The sequence below is a fragment of the Cololabis saira genome, chromosome 21 (assembly GCF_033807715.1).
Source record: "Cololabis saira isolate AMF1-May2022 chromosome 21, fColSai1.1, whole genome shotgun sequence".
In the NCBI taxonomy this organism is placed as follows: Eukaryota; Metazoa; Chordata; class Actinopteri; order Beloniformes; family Belonidae; genus Cololabis; species Cololabis saira.
The window spans coordinates 36637731-36660701 of NC_084607.1; the positions used below are offsets into that span (position 1 = coordinate 36637731).

The window sequence follows — 22971 nt, forward strand, 5'->3', positions numbered from 1 at the left end:
CAAATATCTCACGTCAAGACACATCAAATGTCTCTTTTTTTGCTGGCCCCCCGATGAATGATAGCTTTGCTAACGTTACACAGGTACATCAGGAAAGCAGCTAGCAGAAACATGTGGCCCTTCAGACAGTGATGAAGGGCTTCATCAGTGCACAACGTACGATTCACCGTTACGGGGTGGAAACATGGCCGTTACTGGAGGGGACCCCAGTCTAGAATCTGCTGCCAGGGTGGTGATCCGGGCCCCAGCGCTACTCACCCAGTCCACGATGAGGATCTTGCCCACTCCCAGCTTCTGCTGCAGCAGCTTGGCAGTAATGGCCACTGAGTTGAAGAAACAAAAGCCCCTGTGCACACAGACACAGAAAAGAGTGTCATGGTCATGGAAGAGAGTGCCACTTGTGGCCCTGCAGGAATGACGGGGCGGAGGTACTGACATGGCCGTGGACTCCTCAGCGTGGTGACCGGGGGGACGCACCACTGCGAAGCCGTTCTAATTCAAACACAGATGCTCAGAGTGAAGGTTCAGGTCACGGCCACAGTCACAGCAGGACTTCACTGGTGTCTCTGGACTTTTACCTTGAGCTCCCCTGCAGCCACCTTGAATGCCAGCTCGATGACCGACCCGACCGCCATGCGCACCGCTGCAGACGAGTGCATCTCGTTCCACACGGTGTCGCTGTCCACCTGCAGGGAGCACAGCTCTCAGACCGGGACTCGGGCACCGACAGAAGAACAAACATGGAGCAGCATGCACGTGACGGAGCCTCACCCCGATCCCTCCGCAGGGAAGAACGGCGTACATCTTCTGGCTGATGGGACCTGAGGAAACAGGAGGCACTAATGCATGATGCTCACACTCACAATGACCGGTTCTCATTAGCAACAACACCACATCAGTTCACAGGAGGAACACTGGCAGAACTTTGGTTTGAAGCGTGGAGGAAGCGCGGTGGAAGCGTGGAGGAAGTGTGGTGGAAGCGTGGAGGAAGCGTGGTGGAAGTGTGGAGGAAGCATGGTGGAAGTGTGGTGGAAGTGTGGAGGAAGTGTGGTCGAAGCGTGGTGGAAGTGCAGTGGAAGCATGGAGGAAGCGTGGTGGAAGTGCGGTGGAAGTGTGGTGGAAGCGTGGAGGAAGAACGGTGGAAGTGTGGAGGAAGCGCGGTGGAAGTGTGGTGGAAGCGTGGTGGAAGTGCGGTGATAGTGTGGTGGAAGTGTGGTGGAAGTGCGGTGGAAGTGTGGTGGAAGTGTGGAGGAAGCGTGGTGGAAGTGCGGTGGAAGTGTGGTGGAAGCGTGGTGGGAGTGCGGAGGAAGCACGGTGGAAGTGTGGAGGAAGCGCGGTGGAAGTGTGGTGAAAGCGTGTAGGAAGCATGGTGGAAGTGTGGTGGAAGCCTTTAGGAAGTGTGGTGGAAGCGTGGTGGAAGTGTGGAAGAAGCATGGTGGAAGTGTGGTGGAAGCGTGGAGGAAGCGTGGTGGAAGCGTGGTGGAAGTGTGATGGAAACATGGAGGAAGCGTGGTGGAAGCATGGCGGAAGTGTGGTGGAAGCGTGGTGGAAGTGCGGTGGAAGTGTGGTGGAAGCGTGGTGGGAGTGCGGAGGAAGCGTGGAGGAAGTGTGGTGGAAGCGTGGTGGAAGTGCGGTGGAAGTGTGGTGAAAGCATGGAGGAAGCGAGGTGGAAGTGCGGTGGAAGTGTGGGGGAAGCACGATAGAAGTGTGGAGGAAAGTGTGGAGGAAGCACGGTGGAAGTGTGGTGGAAGCGTGGTGGAAGTGCGGTGGAAGTGTGGTGGAAGCGTGGAGGAAGTGTGGTGGAAGTGCAGTGGAAGCGTGGTGGAAGCGTGGTGGGAGTGCGGAGGAAGCACGGTGGAAGTGTGGAGGAAGCGCGGTGGAAGTGTGGAGGAAGCGCGGTGGAAGTGTGGTGGAAGCGTGTAGGAAGCATGGTGGAAGCATGGTGGAAGTGTGGTGGAAGCGTTTAGGAAGTGTGGTGGAAGCGTGGTGGAAGTGTGGAAGAAGCATGGTGGAAGTGTGGTGGAAGCGTGGAGGAAGCGTGGTGGAAGTGTGATGGAAGCATGGAGGAAGCGTGGTGGAAGCATGGCGGAAGTGTGGTGGAAGCGTCGTGGAAGTGTGGTGGAAGCGTGGAGGAAGTGTGGTGGAAGCGTGGTGGAAGTGCGGTGGAAGTGAGGTGGAAGTGTGGAGGAAGCACGATGGAAGTGTGGAGGAAAGTGTGGAGGAAGCACGGTGGAAGTGTGGTGGAAATGCGGTGGAAGTGTGGTGGAAGCGTGGAGGAAGTGTGGTGGAAGTGCAGTGGAAGTGTGGTTGAAGCGCGGTGGAAGTGTGGTGGAAGTGTGGAGGAAGCATGGTGGAAGTGTGGTTGAAGTGTGGTGGAAGTGTAGTGGAAGTGTGGAGGAAGCATGGTGGAAGTGTGGTGGAAGCGTGGTGGAAGTGTGGAGGAAGTGTGGTGGAAGTGTGGTGGAAGCGTGGTGGAAGTGCGGTAGAAGTGTGGTGGAAATGTGGAGGAAGCGCGGTGGAAGTGTGGTGGAAGTGTGGAGGAAGCGCGGTGGAAGTGCGGTGGAAGTGTGGTGGAAGTGTGGAGGAAGCGCGGTGGAAGTGTGGTGGAAGCGTGGTGGAAGTGTGGAGGAAGCATGGTGGAAGTGTGGTGGAAGTGTGGTGGAAGTGCGGTGGAAGTGTGGTGGAAGCATGGAGGAAGCGTGGTGGAAGTGCGGTGGAAGTGTGGTGGAAGTGTGGAGGAAGTGCGGTGTAAGTGTGGTGGAAGCGTGGTGGAAGTGCGGTGGAAGTGTGGTGGAAATGTGGAGGAAGCGCGGTGGAAGTGTGGTGGAAGTGTGGTGGAAGTGTGGAGGAAGTGCAGTGGAAGTGCGGTGGAAGTGTGGTGGAAGTGTGGAGGAAGCGCGGTGGAAGTGTGGAGGAAGCATGGTGGAAGTGTGGTGGAAGTGTGGTGGAAGTGCGGTGGAAGTGTGGTGGAAGCATGGAGGAAGCGTGGTGGAAGTGCGGTGGAAGTGTGGTGGAAGTGTGGAGGAAGCGCGGTGGAAGTGTGGTGGAAGCGTGGTGGAAGTGCGGTAGAAGTGTGGTGGAAATGTGGTGGAAGTGCGGTGGAAGTGTGGTGGAAGCGTGGTGGAAGTGTGGAGGAAGCACAGTGGAAGTGTGGAGGAAGCACGGTGAAAGTGTGGTGGAAGCGTGATGGAAGTGCGGTGGAAGTGTGGTGGAAGTGTGGTGGAAGTGTGGTGGAAGTGTGGAGGAAGCGTGGTGGAAGTGCGGTGGAAGCATGGTGGAAGTGTGGAGGAAGCGTGGTGGAAGCGTGGAGGAAGCGTGGTGGAAGCGTGGTGGAAGTGTGGAGGAAGCGTGGTGGAAACGTGGAGGAACCATGATGACCAGGCGCCCGCAGACTCGCAGATCTCTGCGTTTCATGTCCGCTGCGCTTTAGGTTTTATTTTAATCTTGCCAGTTGAATTTGTTTGTTTGATTCCTGTGGAAACGTCTCCATGCAGAGACTAGCTGGACTTCAACTGTATTATCTGGTCCTGGTCCAGCTGGGAGGAGTTGGGACTTGTTTGATGCCTTTTCAAACTACACTTTCATTCAGACTAATGCAATCATTTGCTTTCCTTTCCAAAGTCATGTGAGCGTACGGAGTGGTCTGGGGGACGGGCCGTGCAGCGCAATTCAATTAAATTTTATTTATATAGGTATAAGTTGTCTCTAGGATCTTTCCAGAGACATAGAACATAAACCCCCAAGCAATTATTACATAAACAATGGCAGGTAAAAACTTGCAGGCCACTCGCAGGACACAGGCGCAGGCCTGTGTCCTTGCTTGTATGTCCTGGACAGCCACTCCGGAGGAAGACATATGCAAATCCTTCTCAAGACTTTCAGGCATTTGCATACGCTTTTGCACCAAAAACATCTCCATTTTACATGTATTTGCTTTTCCTGACTCTGGATTGCCCCTGAGCTGGAATCCAAATACTGATGTACTCTGTGTAAACTAATTAAGCTAAGTAGACAAAGAAAGAAATATTCTGAGTTCATCCTGTCAATAAAGTACATTTCAGGATTTGTTCGTGTTTCTACCTGATTTGCAGGTGTTACTGTCATTGGCCACGGTTACATGATGTTTTTTAATTCGGAATTTATTATTCCGAATTTAATAATTCCAAATTAAACTATTTTCCTTCCAGTTTACATGGAAATAGTAATTCTGAATTGAAGTTTACATGGAAAACACGTTTGATGGTCTTTCTCCAATTCCTCTCCAGGTCTGGGGGTTGGGAAGGTTCTGATTGGATAGGGGGGGGACCGGAAGTTAAACTACCGGAAGAAAAACTAACTTAGCCGCTATAACTTTGAAAAGATCACAATTTTGATGTTTCCTGTTTCCATCTGTTCTTTTAATTATTTCCAGGTCCTCCAAGCTATTTATTAAATAAATGGTCTCTGCTCTTGACCAGCGTTTACTGCTACTGCATCTGGAAACTTTGTTTGGAAAACCAGCCCAGTGTGGAATATAAGATCATGGAGACAGACGGGTGAGGGAACGAGCAGAAAGAAAGACCGGAATTAATTTAAAGCGGAATGAGTGTAGACATGATCTGGAATTATTCTATTCAGATTTAAAATCAGAATAAACCAGCCACTTATTTCGGAATTAAGTTTAATTCGGAATGGACATTTTCATTCAGGATTAGGTGTTTACATGCTCATTTTTACTCATTTTAAATCAGAATTAAACTTCCCATGTAAACACACCCAGTATGTGTAAAGCTCAGCTAAAAGCAGGAGTGGTGGTTCCTGTGGGGATGCTTGGCCAGCGTCTCCTCCACTAGACTAAAGAGGATCCTCTGACCCGTGCGCCAAGAAAAGCAACGAGGAAATCAAAATTCACAATGCTGAAAGAGTACAAGATAAAGCAGGACAGCCGGTAGTTCTGAGGTGGATGTGAGTTGGGAGACAGTTACCCAGCAGCTTCTTGTGGTCCAGTTTGTGCCGGTTCAGTGGGCTGGTTCCGTAGAGCAGAGTGTGGAACTCTGAATGGACGGACTGGATCTCGTCCAGAGAGGCTTTCCGCCCACGGATCCTCTGCTCACACACACACACGGACGTCGGGAAGGTTTATGCACATGGAGAATTTACACATTAGTATGCAGGAGGGAACAACAAGAATCCATTTGATTTAAAACGCTTAACTAACAAAAATAAAATAATAATTAATTATGCAGTTAGCCCGCCGTGTGCAAACAACCAAACCAAGTGGGCGTATATCAGTGACGATGTTTCCATGCAGTCAAAACCTGGGTTAAGGTCAATATTCCAGTTACTGAAACATTGGGAATAATGTGTTTCCATGCCTGAGCTAACAGGGTTTTCCCTGTTTACATGGTAATTAATCATTCAGGATATCTGGATCAAACCAGCGACGCACGGAGAACGTCATGACACAATTCCTTTCATTTCCACTTCTTCTTCCTGTATCCAAATCCAAAACAACAATGGGCAGCACGGTGGATAATCGGACTCGCTGGTACCGTTGTGTTTCTTGACCCTGTAGTTTTCCTTTTTCAGCGTCTTCCAGCGGAGCTTGATCTGGTCTGGCGTTCCTACAAATGCTGCTTCGCGCAACTTTTCTCTCACCTTCTGTTAAATCTGGCTATCCCGGTACTTTCTACCGTCTATAAATGCAGAAATGTTCATATCCTTCATTACATTTATGAAGTGATTAGTCTCCTCCTGGTCTTGGTTTCTCCGTGTTTATAAGAACTTCCTGGACTCAAAAGACCAGGATTCCTTGTGAACAGAGCATGTGCAGAAAACAGATTCCTGTTCCGTTTGATGGGGATATTCCGTTAGACACATGACCAAATATTGGGGTTTTAATATATTGGGTTCTGGAGTAACCCAGAACCCAAATATGACCCAGGGTCATATTTGGGTTTTTGAAAACTGGATTATGAACAAATTCCGGTTATTGGTGTTTACATGGCCGTGCACAACCGGGTTATTGCTAATATTCCGGTTAGAAAAGGGTTATTGATGCATGGAAACACAGTCAATGTGGCTCCAAGGCCGTCTGAAACAAAGTCCCACGCATGTGTGTGTGTGTGTCTGGGTGTGTAGATGTGTGTGTGTGTAGATGTGTGTGTAGATGTGTGTGTCCGTGGGGTGTGTACCTCACAGCGACCCAGCAGGCCCGTCTCCTGCAGCCTGGACCAGATGCTCTGGACTCGTCCTGCGTGCTCCGGGTGGATGTGAGCGTTGCCGCACACACACTGATGCTTCAGCATCAGGCTGTCATACACGATCCCTGCAGAGATCAGGGGGGACTGGTAAAGAGACGTGTTCCAGGCTCGGGTTCTCAGCTGAACGCCGCGCTGTCATGCTCGTACGGATCCCTCCCACCTCCCACGCCCACTCCTTCATCAACCCATCACTTTTACAGATAGTTTACGGAGAATCAGACAGAAGACCGTAGTGATCAGGGCTGGGGATCCATTCAAATGTCAAGAATTGATTTAATTCTGATTTTTAAGATTCAGAATCGATTATCAAGATTTGATTCGGATATTATCATCATTGATTATATCAATTGGATATTGATTTGGGTTAGGGTTATTAAAAATGTTTTTTGAGCTGTTGCATGAATTATATGACTGTAGTTATTCAACATATTAATACTAGTATGATATTGAGATTCAACAGCAAGTATTGCAGCTAATGATGCTGTAAGGACCAATCAGCTCCCAGAATGCTGATAGAACTGCTTTAGGAAACATTGTGTGGCAGAATTACCAAACAGATCCAGGGAGGAAACAGAGATGGAGGAAATCGCTTTTATTTTCTCCCACATTCCATTTTAATTTTTTCCATTTTTGGTCTATTTCGGTTTTTAATTTTTGAGAATTTGGTTTTTTAGCATTTTTGCAAATGTTTCCCCAAGACCATACAGCTTAATAAAACTCAAATATCCTATCTCAAAAAATTAGAATATTCTGGGAATCTTAATCTTAAACTGTAAACCATAATCAGCAATATTAAAATAATAAAAGGCTTGCAATATTTCAGTTGATTTGTAATGAATCCAGAATGTATGACATTTTTGTTTTTTTAATTGCATTACAGAAAATAAAGAACTTTATTACAATATTCTATTTTTCTGAGACAGTCCTGTATATCCAGTAATGAAATATAGACAATTTATGCAATTATAACTGAAAACTTTAATGTTTTCATAACTTTAAGCATATTTAAATGCATAAACATGGCACCAGTTATTCTTGTGTCCAACAAAACATTAATTTTTTGGGCATAAACAAAAAAATACCAAAAGTTGTAATGTAATGATGAAAAAAAAAATCGATCTTTGATGAATCGATTTTTAGGAATGAATACGAGAATCGATTTAGAATGGGAAGATTTGTTCAACACAGGCCTAATAGTGATGATGGACGTGAGCTGCAGACGTGAGCAGCTGCAGCTGCTGCAGCTCCACCAGGGCAACACTAGGGGTCAGTAGCTGTGAAGGAGGAACCAACACCACCCATCACCCCCCAGCACACCTCTCTCCTTCAGCAGTGTTGCAGGACAAAATATTTAATCATGCTTCTTTTCTTAGGACATTTTGCACTACCAAGGGCAGCTGTCTACAGTCCTTGACTCCGGTCCACCACTGTGCGCTAAGGTTTATAACTGGCTGTAGCATCTCACTCACCACTGGGAATTGTATGCTAAAGCTGGCTTCCCTTCTCTGAATGTTAGACGATTTACACACTGGATGACTTGGGGAAAAAAGCTTTAAGTTTCTCTGCACCCTCTGCTTGGAATATCCTCCAACCTGAACTGAAAATGCCTGAATTTGTTTGATTTGAAGCCCTTCGCTCACTTCTAAAAAACCCTCAACGAGAATCCTTTCGGCAGTGCCTGTGTTTTTAAACTACATGTGCCCGTGTTCTTAAATTTTAAATTATTTCTGAAGTTGTTGTTTTTAACATACAGGACTGTGTCAGAAAATTAGAATATTGTGATAAAGTTCTTTATTTTCTGTAATGCAAAAATGTCATACATTCTGGATTCATTACAAATCAACTGAAATATTGCAAGCCTTTTATTATTTTAATATTGCTGATTAATATTGCTTCTATCACCTGACAGCCGTCACATGGTCCAGGCACCACGTATCCAACATGAACATTATTTACCACCTTGATGACACTCTTTTGTACATGGTGCAGCATCCTCTGCTGGTGGCGAAGAGCATCTCTGAATGCACAACACTGGAACCTGCAGCGTGGGAGTGAGAGGGGCAGGGTAACGGTCCGGTCAGGCAGGGGAGAGATTTGTCCGTCAAGACTCCTCTCCCTGGCCCTGCCCCTTCTCAACCTTTCCCCGACCCTGAACCTAACCTGGGGCTTGCTGATTGGGCCGGAGCTTCGGGAGCTGCGTGCTGGCCTGCGGTCCCTACCCCCGGTCATCCCGTTGCTGCTTCCACCTGCCTGCGGTCCCCACCCCCGGTCTATCCCGCTGCTGCTTCCACCTGCCTGCTGTGTGCTGCTGACGTCCCCGACCCCCCAGTCTGGCCCTCGGCAGGAGGGTCCCCCCTTATGATCCTGGTCCTGGTCCAGGTTTCTTCCTCCTAAAGGGGAGTTTTTCTTGCCACTGTTTGGCTTAAGGTTTTTCTCCCACTATGGGAGTTTTTACCTGCCATTGTTTATGTAATAATTGCTCGGGGGTTTATGTTTATGTTTATGTTTATGTTCATGTTCTGGATCTCTGGAAAGCGTCTAGAGACAACATCTGTTGTATTAGACGCTATATAAATAAAATTGAATTGAATTGAATTGAATTGAATTGAATGTAATAACTGCTCGGGGGTTTATGTTCTGGGTCTCTGGAAAGCGTCTGGAGACGTTTGTTGTATTAGACACTATATAAATAAAATGGAATTGAATTGAATTGATGATACCAAACAACACAAATGCTGGATGTTTCTAGCACAGTCCAAAGGGGCGGGGCGCTGCAGGAAGGCGACGCCCCTGGGGAATGCTGCTCTCAGATATGCATATTAACACAAAAACATTACATCCACAGCAAAGCTGCTGGATTCAGTGTGAAAACATACGTAGCTGTTTGAGATGGGAATACTTCTGAATGAAGGATTCATTTATTTGAGAGAGAAAAAGAAATTAATTTATTCGTTTGCTTCTGCAGAATAAAGCAGATGTCAGCTAAAAGAGCAAATTAAAAAGAAGTCAGATATGTGAGGCCTCACATGTTAATAGGATCAAATATTTTGATATCAGAAATTTCCTTCTGAAGACAAAACACTCAATTTCCTGTTGCTAAGTAACAAGCGTGGTGGCTTACAGCAGCAGAACCTTCCAACACTTATCCAATGAGAAACCAGATGTGCACATGCAAATAATAAACAATAAACATGTGGATATGTACATTTATGTAGATATATAGACGTATATTATGGATATATATATGTTATATGTAGGTATGTATACGGATATATTGAGTTGTATTATACGTAGAGTATTTGTGTATCTATATCTCTGTTAATATACTGATTTATAGTTATATGTAGATATGTCGATATATAGATTTATAGTCATTTTTATGTATATAATTGGAGGTAAATATATGAACCAGCATATCTACTCTTATATAGTTATTCAAGTATATCGTTAATGATAGTAATGAGAATGTAACACTATGCATTATAATTACTTCTATTATTACATACATACATAGTAGCACAACTAAATGCTGGGCATCCGTTTTTTTTTCTTTTGTTTGCCTTGATTTGTTTTGATTTTGACTACATTTATATATACATATATGTATATGTATTCTGTTTTTTTTACTTTTTTGAACTCTTTTTTTTCATCATGCATGTTCGAAATAAAATCTTCAAATCAATCAAAATCAAGTCAAAAACTAACCAGTGGTGAAGAGGTGCTTGATGGGATTGACAGAGGTGGCGGGGGAGGATTTTGCTCTTCCCAGAGGTCTGTGGGGCAACGAGGACTGGAACACACCCAGGTGCTGCAAGGAATGCTGGGAAGGAAAGGAGGGGAGACAGAGAGAAGATTATGATTCATTGCAGGGTGATTCAGAAATCAGCCCATTCACTGCAGACCAGGAGGAGTGTGTGTATCAGTGCACAACACCAAAGCCCCCCCCCCCCCCCCCACACACACACACACACACACACACACACACACACACACACACACACACACACACACACACACACACACACACACACACACACACACACACACACACACACACACACACAAAGAAACCATCTCATTCACAAAAATCTGTGTTATGTGACACACTGGCTCATTTAACTGGCTGAAACCAATTGATTCAAACTGCTACCGCCTCACTGACTGTCTCCACACTGAAGTCATCACCACCCCCTCTGTGCACACGTGTGTGTGCACACACACGCACACACACTTTCTGAAGCTGCTATATATAGGGAGCATTGCTGTGTTCCCTGCTGCGTACTCGGTGACTCATGTGTGGGTGGACACAAACACACACACCTCAAGGTATACAGACATACAAAACACACACAGCACTGCGTCCAGGGGTTGAGTCACCAGCTGGTGATGTCACTGCAGCGTCAACCACTGTGTGTCTGTGTGTGTGTGTGTGTGTGTGTGTGTGTGTGTGTGTGTGTGTGTGTGTGTGTGTGTGTGTGTGTGTGTGTGTGTGTGTGTGTTGGCTTCACTGGACACTAAGTGGCAAGCGTGGGTGAGATTGAAAGTCTTTATTGTCGTCATCCTAGATGTATTTCTTGGTACATAATGTGAAAAGGTAAGACATGCCTGTTTCATTTGTGACCAGTTTGAGCACCTGGCCGTGCAGATGGACAGAGATCTCAGATAAAAACTAAATCAGCTGTCTAGCTTCTTAAAAACACATTCAATCTCAACGACCTTGTGTCGAGACCTGCTCAAGGTTTCTTCCCTCCTAAAGGGGAGTTTTTCTTGCCACTGTTTGGCTTAAGTTACTAGCGACTCTGGTTACTACCGACGCTGGTTACTAGAGACTCTGGTTACTAGGGACGCTGGTTACTAGGGACGCTTGTTACTAGGGACTCTGGTTACTAGGGATGCTGGTTACTAGGGACGCTGGTTACTAGGGACTCTGGTTACTAGGGACGCTGGTTACTAGGGACGCTGGTTACTAGCGACTCTAGTTACTAGCGACTCTAGTTACTAGCGACTCTGGTTACTACCGACGCTGGATACTAGGGACGCTGGTTACTAGCGACTCTGGTTACTACCGACGCTGGTTACTACCGACGCTGGTTACTAGAGACTCTGGTTACTAGGGACGCTGGTTACTAGGGACGCTGGTTACTAGGGACGCTGGTTACTAGAGACTCTGGTTACTAGGGACGCTGGTTACTAGGGACTCTGGTTACTAGGGACGCTTGTTACTAGGGACGCTGGTTACTAGGGACGCTGGTTACTACCGACGCTGGTTACTAGAGACTCTGGTTACTAGGGACGCTGGTTACTAGGGACGCTGGTTACTAGGGACGCTGGTTACTAGGGACTCTGGTTACTAGGGACGCTGGTTACTAGGGACGCTTGTTACTAGGGACTCTGGTTACTAGGGACGCTGGTTACTAGCGACTCTGGTTACTAGGGACTCTGGTTACTAGCGACGCTGGTTACTACCGATGCTGGTTACTACCGATGCTGGTTACTACCGATGCTGGTTACTAGGGACTCTGGTTACTAGGGACGCTGGTTACTAGGGACGCTTGTTACTAGGGACTCTGGTTACTAGCGACGCTGGTTACTAGGGACTCTGGTTACTAGGGACGCTGGTTACTAGGGACTCTGGTCACTAGGGACGCTGGTTACTAGGGACGCTGGTTACTACCGACGCTGGTTACTAGGGACTCTGGTCACTAGGGACTCTGGTTACTAGGGACTCTGGTTACTACCGACGCTGGTTACTAGGGACGCTGGTTACTAGGGACTCTGGTCACTAGGGACTCTGGTCACTAGGGACTCTGGTTACTAGGGACTCTGGTTACTAGGGACGCTGGTTACTAGGGACGCTGGTTACTACCGACGCTGGTTACTACCAATGCTGGTTACTAACGAGTCTGGTTACTAGAGACTCTGGTCACTAGGGACTCTGGTTACTAGGGACTCTGGTTACTAGGGACTCTGGTTACTAACTGGTTACTAGGGGCGCTGGTTACTAGAGACTCTGGTTACTAGGGACTCTGGTTACTAGGGACTCTGGTTACTAGGGACTCTGGTTACTAGAGACTCTGGTTACTATAGACTCTGGTCACTAGCGACTCTGGTTACTAGGGACTCTGGTTACTAGGGAGTCTGGTTACTAGGGACTCTGGTTACTAGAGACTCTGGTCACTAGGGACTCTGGTTACTAGGGACTCTGGTTACTAGGGACTCTGGTTACTAGGGACTCTGGTTACTAGGGACTCTGGTTACTAACTGGTTACTAGGGGCGCTGGTTACTACCGACGCTGGTTACTACCGACGCTGGTTAGTAACGAGTCTGGTTACTAGGGACTCTGGTTACTAGGGACTCTGGTTACTAGGGACTCTGGTTACTAGGGACTCTGGTCACTAGGGACTCTGGTTACTAGGGACTCTGGTTACTAGGGACTCTGGTTACTAGGGACTCTGGTTACTAGGGACTCTGGTCACTAGGGACTCTGGTTACTAGGGACTCTGGTTACTAGGGACTCTGGTTACTAGGGACTCTGGTTACTAGGGACTCTGGTTACTAGGGACTCTGGTTACTAGGGACTCTGGTTACTAGGGACTCTGGTTACTAGGGACTCTGGTTACTAGGGACTCTGGTTACTAGGGACTCTGGTTACTAGGGACTCTGGTTACTAGGGACTCTGGTTACTAGGGACTCTGGTTACTAGGGACTCTGGTTACTAGGGACTCTGGTTACTAGGGACTCTGGTTACTAGGGACCAGGCCCCAAATGTAGGAGAAGAGGCGTCAGGTGCAGTTAAAAAAGGTTATTCATTTAAAGAAAAAGCGCTGTAATGCAGGGATACCAAAAAGTATACACCAAAAGGAAACTAGACACTGTATACTATAAACACAAGGAGCCAATGAGAAACAGGAGCAAACACTCAGGGCAGATGAACTCGGGGAAGTCAAAACAGAACTAAACGAGGATACAGCCTTCAAAATAAAACAGGAACACATTTTAACCAAAACCATGACAAAAACCAAGCCCCCCTTAAACCAACCAAAACCCCGGACAGTAGGGGGCGGTAGGGGTCCGGAGGAGGGCCCAGGCCGACACACAGAGAGCAGGAACCGATCCAGGGAAAGGGCAGGCCGGCGACACTGTTGAGGAGGTTGGCCCCGGCATCAGGCTGAGGGCCCATACAGTTTAGATCGGCCTCAAAGCCGGGCTGAGGGAAGAGACAGTCTAGGAAGCCGGCTCTGAAGCCAGGCCCACGAGCCTGTGACTAGAGCAGCAGCCGAGGCAGACCAACCTTTTGCCAGAGGGTGGAGTAGACGAGCTCAGGGCCGGAACAGAAGCTGGAACAGACAAAACCGTGACCGGAACAGAAGCAGAGCACGGGTTAGACACAGGATCAGGAACGAGGTCAAAGCTCGGGTCAGGAACAGGGACAGAGTCAGGGCTTGAGTCAGAAACAGGATCAGGAACAGAAGCTTGTGAAGTCGTGGGCAGCGGCTGAGGCCCTGGCTGAGTCCTGTGCAGAGGCCCCAGGGCCGGCTGGGGCAGAGGCAGTCCTGGGCGGGGGCTGAGTCCTGGGCAGGGGCCTCCGCGCCGGCCGAGTCCTGGCCGGGGGGGCTAGGCGCCGGCTGAGTCCTGGGGGAGTCCTGGGCAGGGGCCCCAGGGCCGGCTGGGGCAGAGGCAGTGCTGGGCGGGGGCTTGTTTCCTGGGCAGAGTCCTGGGCAGGGGCCTCAGTGCCGGCCGAAGCGGAGGCAGAGTCCTGGCCGGGGGGGGCTAGGTGCCGACTGAGTCCTGGGCAGGGGCCACCTTACCAACCGAGGCAGAGTCCTGGGTGGGGGCTGAGTCCTGGGCAGAGTCCTGGGCAGGGGCCTCAGTGCCGGCCGAAACGGAGGCATAGTCCTGGCTGGGGAGGCTAGGCGCCGGCTGAATCCTGGGCTGAGTCCTGGGCGGGGGCTGGGGTGCCGGCTGAAGGGGGGTCAGAGTGCTGGGAGCCGCGGCAGGACGCAGGGGAACATAGACAAGGTGAGGTGCGTCCAGGACCACCACAGGAAGAGGCTGGGATGCGTCCGAGACCACCTCGGGATCAGGCACAGGAAGAGGTGGGTCTGGAGACAGAAGGGGGTTGTTGGTGCCAACGACGTCTCCATGGGCATCAAGCCTGAATGCTACGAAGACCTTCCAATGCAAAGACCGGTTCCCCAGATGGGTGATTCCTCCTCCGGCTGATCCCACGTAATTTCCCCCTCACTCTGAAATAAGTCATCATAAAAAGCCATCTACCCTCCAATGCGGTCCGTGGTGGTGGCCGGGCCTGTCACGTGCAGGGGTCAAATGTAGAGGGGAGCAGGTGTCAGGTGGAGTTGAAAAAAGGAATTTAGTTTAACAAAAGCACTGCGAGGCAGGGATACCAGAAATAATAAAACAAAAGGAAACTAAACTCAGAACTGAAATGAGCGACAAAGCAAAAACCCGGAAACCCACATACAAACTAAACGTGGAACCTGAGGAAACTGAACAGAGTACACATAAGGAACGAAACGGTACAAACCAGCAGAAGGGATATTTGACCTTTGCCATTGCAGTTATTCACAGCTAGATTTTCTAATATGGATAGAGGAGGTTGTGTAACAGAATGGGTCTTAGCATAAATGAAGCTCCTTAACTGTAAATATTTAAAGAAATGGGTCCGGTGGATACCATATTCATTTACAAGTTCCTCAAATGACATTCATTTGTTCTCCTTGTCCAGGATTTTATAACTGCCCTTTGTTGTCCATATTTTAAAGCCTTGGTCTTTTTTTTTTTTTACAAGGGGAGGTCATTCCCCCATATTGGTGAAAAACCTGAAAGTGAAGAACATTCACCCAAAAATGATTGTACATTATGCCAAACATTAATTGTGTTTCTCACAAAGGGGTTATCCGTGAGTCTTTTTAGTTTTTTAACAGGTGTAGAATGTAAGTAAGTGTCAAGTCGCAGGCCTTTGGTACAGAAGCTTTCAATTTATACCCATGGTAAGTAAGGCTCAGGCGAGAACCAGTGCATTGCAGCCCTAAGTTGAGCAGCCCAAAAGTACCACTGTAAATTGGGTAATTGTAATCCTCCTCTCTCATATGGCAAATAAAGAAGTGAAAGTCGCGACCATGACCATCTGTTATTCCAAATAAATGTTGTAAATATTTGCTTCACTTTTGAAAAGAACTGTGGCGGTGGAGGTAAAGGGATAGTTTGAAATAGGTATAAAAACTTAATTACATGTATATGTTCTATAAGGGAGATTGGCATAGATGGCCAATTGTTTATGGATTGGGTTACTGTAGAGATCATGGGTTCATAATTACAGGGTACTAAGTCTTTGATGGCTGGGGTAATGGTGATACCAACATATTTGAATCCCTGCATTGTTGAAAGGGTGATTTATCACTGGATTTAATCCTTCCTGCTTATTCAAAAACATGATAGAGGATTTTGCTTCATTTACTTTAAAGCCTGATGTTCCAAATGTGTCAATTAAGTTGCATAGATTAAAAATTGAATTTTTTAGGTCAGTTAAGCAAAAGAGTGTCATCAGCATACATTACGATTGGGCTTTAAGAGACATTAATTCTTGTTTTATTTTTGTGGAGTCATCCAAAAATGCCTCTCTCTCCAGTTGTCTAATTTTGTGGTGTAGTTCCTTCATTTTCAGCTTGAGTTTGTTTGTTTTTGAGCTAGTATATGATATGATCATGCCTCTGATATACGCCTTAAAGGCTTCCCATCTGACGATGGCAGAGGTCTCATCTGTATTTGTGATAAAAAACTACTCAATTTGCGCCTCTAGGAATAGCAGGAAATGTGAATGGGACAGTGATCTGGGATGAAATCTCCATCTATGAGTGTCTTTAACTAGGCCCGGTGTTTTACATACGAGTGACGTAGGAGAGTGGTCTGATAATAATATACAATTATAGTTACAGTCTACCACAGAGGAGAACATAGAATTGGGAATGAGGAAATAGTCTATACGAGAGTATGAGTTAAAACGTGGCGAATAACAGGAACATTCTAGTTTATCAGGGTTAAGTCTCTTCCAGGGGAAGAACCAGAACCAAGCAAGGTTCATCAGCATTCAGTTATTCTGCTCCTCACCGGTGGAACAAACTTCCTGTAGACCTGAGGTCTGCTGCAACTGTAGATCCTTTAAATCAGGATAAAAACATTACTGTTTACTGAAGCATACTCTTAAATTAAATACTTACCTGCTGGACTCTACTGCCCTTATGTCTTAATAACTTGTTCTTTTTATTATTTTACCTTTTTTCTTATCATTTTATTTCATTTTATTTCTAATTTACTGTTTAATTGTGTCTTGCTGCTTTTAATATTAATGTAAAGCACTTTGAATTACCTTGTGTTGAATTGTGCTGTACAAATAAACTTGCCTTGCCAAACTTCACAGTGATAACACTGAGGTGAGTCCTCATTGGTTCACAGTCCACCCTCTCCAAACTTCCCAGCTTCTCCCTCCACATAGAGAACTGCTCAGTTTCCTCCTTTCCACAGGCTGGAGAGTCTGTGACTCACCCACACCCGCCTACCTCCACCTCCGGAGCATCCACCTCCGGAGCATCCACCGCCTCCGCTCTTCACCCACTCCCAACAGCGCAGCCCCCTCCCAACCCCCACCAACCTCCTCCAGAAACACCACCAGAACACAGCCCATCAGTCACATCACCCCCGTCCTCCACCAACTCCACTAACCTCCCACCAAACACTGGATCAACTACTAAATCTTCCTCCTGACGTTTTTGATTGTCAAGGACTCGCAGATATTTTCTCCCACTGGACGGATGCTTTAACTCCACATGACGTTTCAAATGTGAAGTTGACGAGGCAGACGCTCAGACTTGTTTTCTCAGCGCAGGTGGACATCATTTGCACAGAAAGGTTAGATTTTTACCGTCGGACTCTTTGGGAGACGATGTGTAAAATTCCTGCAGATAATGATAAGCGGATCATCACCTGGCGGCTCGCTGACGCACTCTCTGTTCACCTGTCATTCATAAAGATGCACCGGGCTCGGGCCGCCGATGCCATGGAGATGGCGCGAGTTGTTATGCTAGTGTGCACTGCATTGTGGGTAATGTAGTGTGAAGTTGTCTCGTCGAGTATTTTAAATGTGCCCGCTGGTGAAATGTACTCCGTAATAATTGGACCTGTGCAGTGAAGCTGAAACTCACATAATCTGAACCGTTCAGATTCCAGTTCCTGATCTGCAGAATGAACAAGTTCAAGTTCTTTATTTGCAAATATGTTGCGTTCAGTTCAACGTTCTCACAGAAATGAACGTGTTCAATGACGAGTTCATTTGAACTCGTTCATGCACAACACTGACATACATATACAGGTATATGTGTCTTCTGAATGGAAATGCGAGTGCATGTATCATAAATGCAGCTTGTTCCCTGGATAAAGGCTTTGCTTGGTAGTGAGGAGCTGGCAGCAGTGTTGGTCAAGTTACTTTGAAAAAGTAATTAGTTACTGATTACTGATTACTGAACCAAAACAGTAATCCTGTTACTTTACTGATTACTTATTTTCAAAAGTAATTAGTTACATTACTAGTTACTTTACTTAGTTACTTTTCAAAGACATTATGCACAACCTGAATACACTTTACTGGAACAATATAAAACAATAGAACTTTCAGTTTAATTCTATTCTTTGTGCATATTCCACCATATAAAATTAAATGACAATAAGTAAATGAAACGGTCTATTTTAAACTTGTTTTTATTATTTTCAGTCTTAAATTTATGCACATTGCGTCAGGCAAAATACAGCTCTCTCTGACTTGAACTACAATATAACCTGCAACAAATTCAGCTGCACTAAGTCCCGTTGGTCTTCCATCTAGTTTCACCTGTTTAGCAGCAGAGGGGCCACCGGCAGTTCTCCCGCTGGAGTCTGATGAAGCAGCCGGCGCTGCAGCCCCAGTGCGGGAGGAGGAATCCGGGGGTCTCGCAACGAGCTTTCCTCCCTCACAGACTTTACAGCGGACCAGAATGTTTTTATCACTTTTGACCGAGTCAAACTCAAAATAATGTCCGTAATTCCAGGCGTTAAACGCTGCATGCTCCTGCTCTCTCTCGCACTCCATGTCGTCTCTGGTTTACCACTGACTTTGTGCTGCTCATACGTCAGTATGAGCGGCACAAAGTCATGAGATATTTTCACAAAACAAATGCTGCATTTAGTACGCAGTAATGCAGCCTTCTTTCAGAAAAGTAAAGGTAATCTAATTACTGTTTTTGCAATTGTAATCCCTTACTTTACTTTTTACTTGAAAAAAGTAATCGGATTACAGTAACGCGTTACTTCTAACGCGTTTCTGCCCATCACTGGCTGGCAGTGTGGGGTCCATGACGTCGTAGTGATCACGGTATCACACTGTGTAACCCAGTCATCCAAATATGGAATGGGAAAAAGGAGAAAAATCTCAAACTTTAGCTAATTAATCATTATGGCGACACAAATCCAAATAAACAGAGTGAGAGTGACAGAACTGCAGGTTTTATGTGGCGTCAGCTGCGTGAAGTATCACCAGGTTTAAAGTGATGAGTGTTGTGATGAGTCAGGCAGCTGCAACACAAACACACCCCGGCAGGAAACATCAGGAAACATCAGGAAACATCAGGACGTCAGTCGATGATGGAGGATTCTGATTCATCCCCCATGCAACCAACACGTCCTCCGTTTGAGACGGAGCAGGGATTTTAAAGCTCAGCTTCCAGACATTTTTCGCAACACAACAACTAAGACTTTTAGATGACCATTTTCTCTGTTGCTGCACTGATTTTCCTTTTTTACCTCAACTCTTTTAGACTATGACTAAGGGGTGGGTAAAAATATCGAAAAATCGATGCATTGCAATTATCCCCGCCCTAATTGAATATGGATTAAGCAAAGCCTCTGAATGGATTCCCCTCCTGGCCAGTGGGGGCGCTGTGAGCAACATTTTCTTATGATTGGCGTTTTGTGGACGGTGGCTGCACGCGACCAAACAACAATAAAATGGCGATGATGACAAGCGGAAAATCTTTCAGATCAGACGTTTGGACTCATTTTGAATTCCCATTTAAAGAAGGAACACGAGAAACGGACAAAAGTAGGGAGGTGTGTAAAGCCCCTTTCACAGAGAGTATTGCAAATAGCATATAGCATAATGATATTGAAAATGAGTTCCATTTTCTATTTTATTGTCCTCTGTATCATGAGCTGCGTCAGAAATTATTTGATAGGTGTAAGAATATGGATCTGATGTGGGTAAGTGATGCTGAGAGACTCAAACGGATTTGTGATTATAAACTATTTGCACTTGCTGATTATTTAGAGAAAGCATAGGATAAAGGAAGTAACATATATGTAAAAATATCCATTCTGGTTTTTGTTTGGGAGAAAGAAATATTAAGTATTTTTATTTTATTTATTTATTTTTTTAATTTTAATTTATTTATTTTCTTTTTCCGGTGTACATTGTGCAGCTCCCAATTAAGTGCGTGTGATATTGTACATTGATGATTTTCTGTTTCTGGTGTCTTATAATCCTGTAAGGACATGACACAAAAATAAAATTCATTCATTCATTCATTCATTCATTCATTCATTCATTCATTCATTCATTCATTCATTCATTCATTCATTCATTCATTCATTCATTCGTTCATTCATTCATTCATTCATAGAGGGTAAAGCAGCGACCGCCGCCGGCAATCCCAATCATTGTGTATGTGCTACCGCGGCGCAAGAGCGGACCGCTCTGCAGCCAAGCTTAGCGGCGCGCGAGAGGGTGCCTGCCGTGGCGCTGCGCCGCGCCTGCGCCGTGCCTGCCTGCGCCTGTCTGCGCCCGAATTGAAAATTTTTTAATTTCACCGTGCCACGCTGCGACAACATCTCTTGCGTCCAATAGGAGAGAAGGGAGAAGAGAGAGAAAGGGAGAAGAGGGAAAGTTATGTCCAATAGGAGAGAAGGGAGAAGAGAGAGAAAGGGAGAAGAGGGAAAGTTATGTCCAATAGGAGAGAAGGTGGTGGAGACCCAGGGGTGGGCGCGGTGCAAACCCCGCTCTACGTGAAAACAGCTTAAGTTGTGCCAGGCAGAACTAAAATACAACAGCAACACGACAAACCTGCGGATCATGTTGACACAGAACTGTCATGTGTTTTTTTTTATTTTAACTTTTGTACTACAGTACAAATGCACAAGTGAGCCATCATGGTGCTGCTAAGTTTAATTGCTCAGTTCATTTCTATGTGAAGTAACATGCCACGTGTTATAGGCATGAAAATAAAAATAATGAAAAATTGCAGCTATTTGTGTATTTCTACATCTTACTGAATCGATATCGAAGCATTTAAATCAATATCGAATCGAAATCATACCTAAAGAATCAAAATCAAACCGATTTGTGAAGTTCTTAACAATACCCAGCCCTAACAATCAGTACGTTTACATGCAGTCAAAATTTGGGTTATTGCTAATATTCCGGTTACTGAAACATTGGTAATATTCCGTTTACATGGTGATTAATCATTCAGGATATCTGGATCAAACCAGCGACGCACGGAGAACATCATGACGCAATTCCCGCCATTTCTGCTTCTTCTTCCTGTATCCAAATTCAAAACAAATGCTGCTTCGCACAACTTTTCTCTCGCCTTCTTGTAAATCTTCTATCCCGGTACTTTCTAGCGTCTACAAATGCAGAAATGTTCATATCCTTCATTACATTTATGAAGTGATTAGTCTCCTCCTGGTCTTGGTTTCTCCGTGTTTATAAGAACTTCCTGGACTCAAAAGACCAGGATTCCTTGTGAACAGAACATGTGCAGAAAACAAATTCATGTTCCGTTTGATGGGGATATTCTGTTTGGTGTTTACATGACCCAATATTCAGGTTTTAAAAGGAGGAACCCAGGGCTCATATTCAGGTTTTTAAAAACCGGAATATGAGCAAATTCAGGTTATTCAAAGGGGTTATTGGTGTTTACATGGCCGTGCAAATTCGGGTTATTGCCAATATTCGGGTTTTAAAAGGGTTATTGATGCTGGAAACGCAGTCAGTGACAACGATGAGCTCAGTAGGAGACACTGATACAGATAACACACTCCCTCTCTGCAGAGAGCAGCACGGTGTTCACACACAAACCTGCATGTAGCTCTCCCTCTCGTCCTCCTCGCTCTCCCTCAGCTGGATGACCTCGTCATCCTCCTCCTCTTCATCCAGCTCACTCTCCGTGCTCTCCCCCTTGCCGTGCATGCTCCTGTGCTCGTCCTCGCCCTTCACCAGCATGCCCAGGTGCTCAGAGGAGTGGGAGCTGTCGTCAGACTCCTCCTTCTTCAGCCTGAATGAGAGAAAAACAGCAGAGCTGTGAACACACCAGTGTTGTGCTAGTTACTGAAAAATAGTAACTAGTTACCGTTACTAGTTACTTCATTAAAAAGTAACTCAGTTAGTAACTCAGTTATATAGACTAAAAAGTAATGAGTTACTATGAAAAGTAACTTTTTAGTTACTTTAAATAAACATGTTTTTAAATGCTCCCATTAATCCCCTCTAGCCTTCATTTCAGCAGGTACTGTATGGATTTACATTGTCCCTTGTGTTCTGCATTCTCCCCGCTTCTTCACTTCCTGTGTCAATAACCTTGGTTGCTTAGCAACAAGCTGAGAACGGCCAATGAGCTTCAGCAGCAGCTCAAGAACGGGACCTTTGATGAATCGTTCATTACAGTCTCAGATATAATCCATGGTGTCGGTTTAGAAGAATCTTTTTACCCAGAAGAAAAAAGAGCGACAACAACGACCCATAACTATTTTCTTCTCTGGAAAAACACCTCTGCACCGCGGCTTTAGGAGAAAAAGACGCTACAGAGTCAGGATGCAGCGGCTCAGAAGAGCAGGGGAATACGTGCGAGGCGGTGCTGATCTCCACAATTTGAAGCCTTGTATAAAATTTGTAAAAAAAAAAAAAAAGGTTGCTACTTCGCGGATTTCACTTATCATGGGTTCTTTTTGGAACGTAACCCCCGCGAAAAAAAGAGGGATTACTGTAATGACAATATCTCCACGTTGCAAAACTCTACTTGCTCTCTAGGCTCGCCATGGTCATGTTTTTGAACGCACACACACACGACCACTACGTTTCCTCTGGTCTCCGCGTGTGGGGAAAAAAAGCTTCACTGTAGACAGAAATAACGGAGTAACGCACTGTTTGGTACGATAAAGTCGTAAAATTACGAGAATAAAGTCGTAATATTACGAGAATAAAGTCGTAATATTTTGAGAATAAAGTCGTAATATTACGAGAATAGTTGTAATATTAAATATATTATAAATATAACTTCACAAGATGCTCAATATTCAACATTTTAACACACTCTTCCTGTTAGAGTTCTCATAAATTAACACTTTATTCTCGTAATGTTACGACTTTATTCTCGTAATGTTACGACTTTATTCTCGTAATATTACGACTTTATTCTATTACGACTTTATTCGAGCAACATTATGACTTTATTCTCGTGATTTTACGACTTTATTCTCATTATATTATGACTTTATTCTCGTAATTTCCAATTTTTCTTAGTCTTAGTTTGGCCCTAATACTCCGTTGTAGTTTGGTAACGGTAATTAGGTTACTGAATTTAAAAAGTAATGTGTTAGAGTATTAGTTACCGCCAAAACCAACGG

General features: G+C 45.7%; 1 protein-coding gene across 6 annotated transcripts in view; it reads right to left on the minus strand.

Moving 5' to 3' along the window:
* The window catches only part of hdac5 (histone deacetylase 5), a 120834-nt gene that overhangs the window by 13506 nt on the left and 84357 nt on the right, over window positions 1–22971 (minus strand). For all 6 annotated transcript variants that reach the window (XM_061711060.1, XM_061711059.1, XM_061711057.1 and 3 more), the window contains 8 exons: window positions 21428–21623; window positions 9948–10062; window positions 6174–6307; window positions 4965–5085; window positions 772–821; window positions 579–686; window positions 437–492; window positions 259–346 (listed from right to left, as the gene is read on the minus strand). In XM_061711060.1, coding sequence (XP_061567044.1) covers window positions 259–346; window positions 437–492; window positions 579–686; window positions 772–821; window positions 4965–5085; window positions 6174–6307; window positions 9948–10062; window positions 21428–21623 — 868 coding nt within the window. The remainder of the gene's footprint in view (window positions 1–258; window positions 347–436; window positions 493–578; window positions 687–771; window positions 822–4964; window positions 5086–6173; window positions 6308–9947; window positions 10063–21427; window positions 21624–22971) is intronic.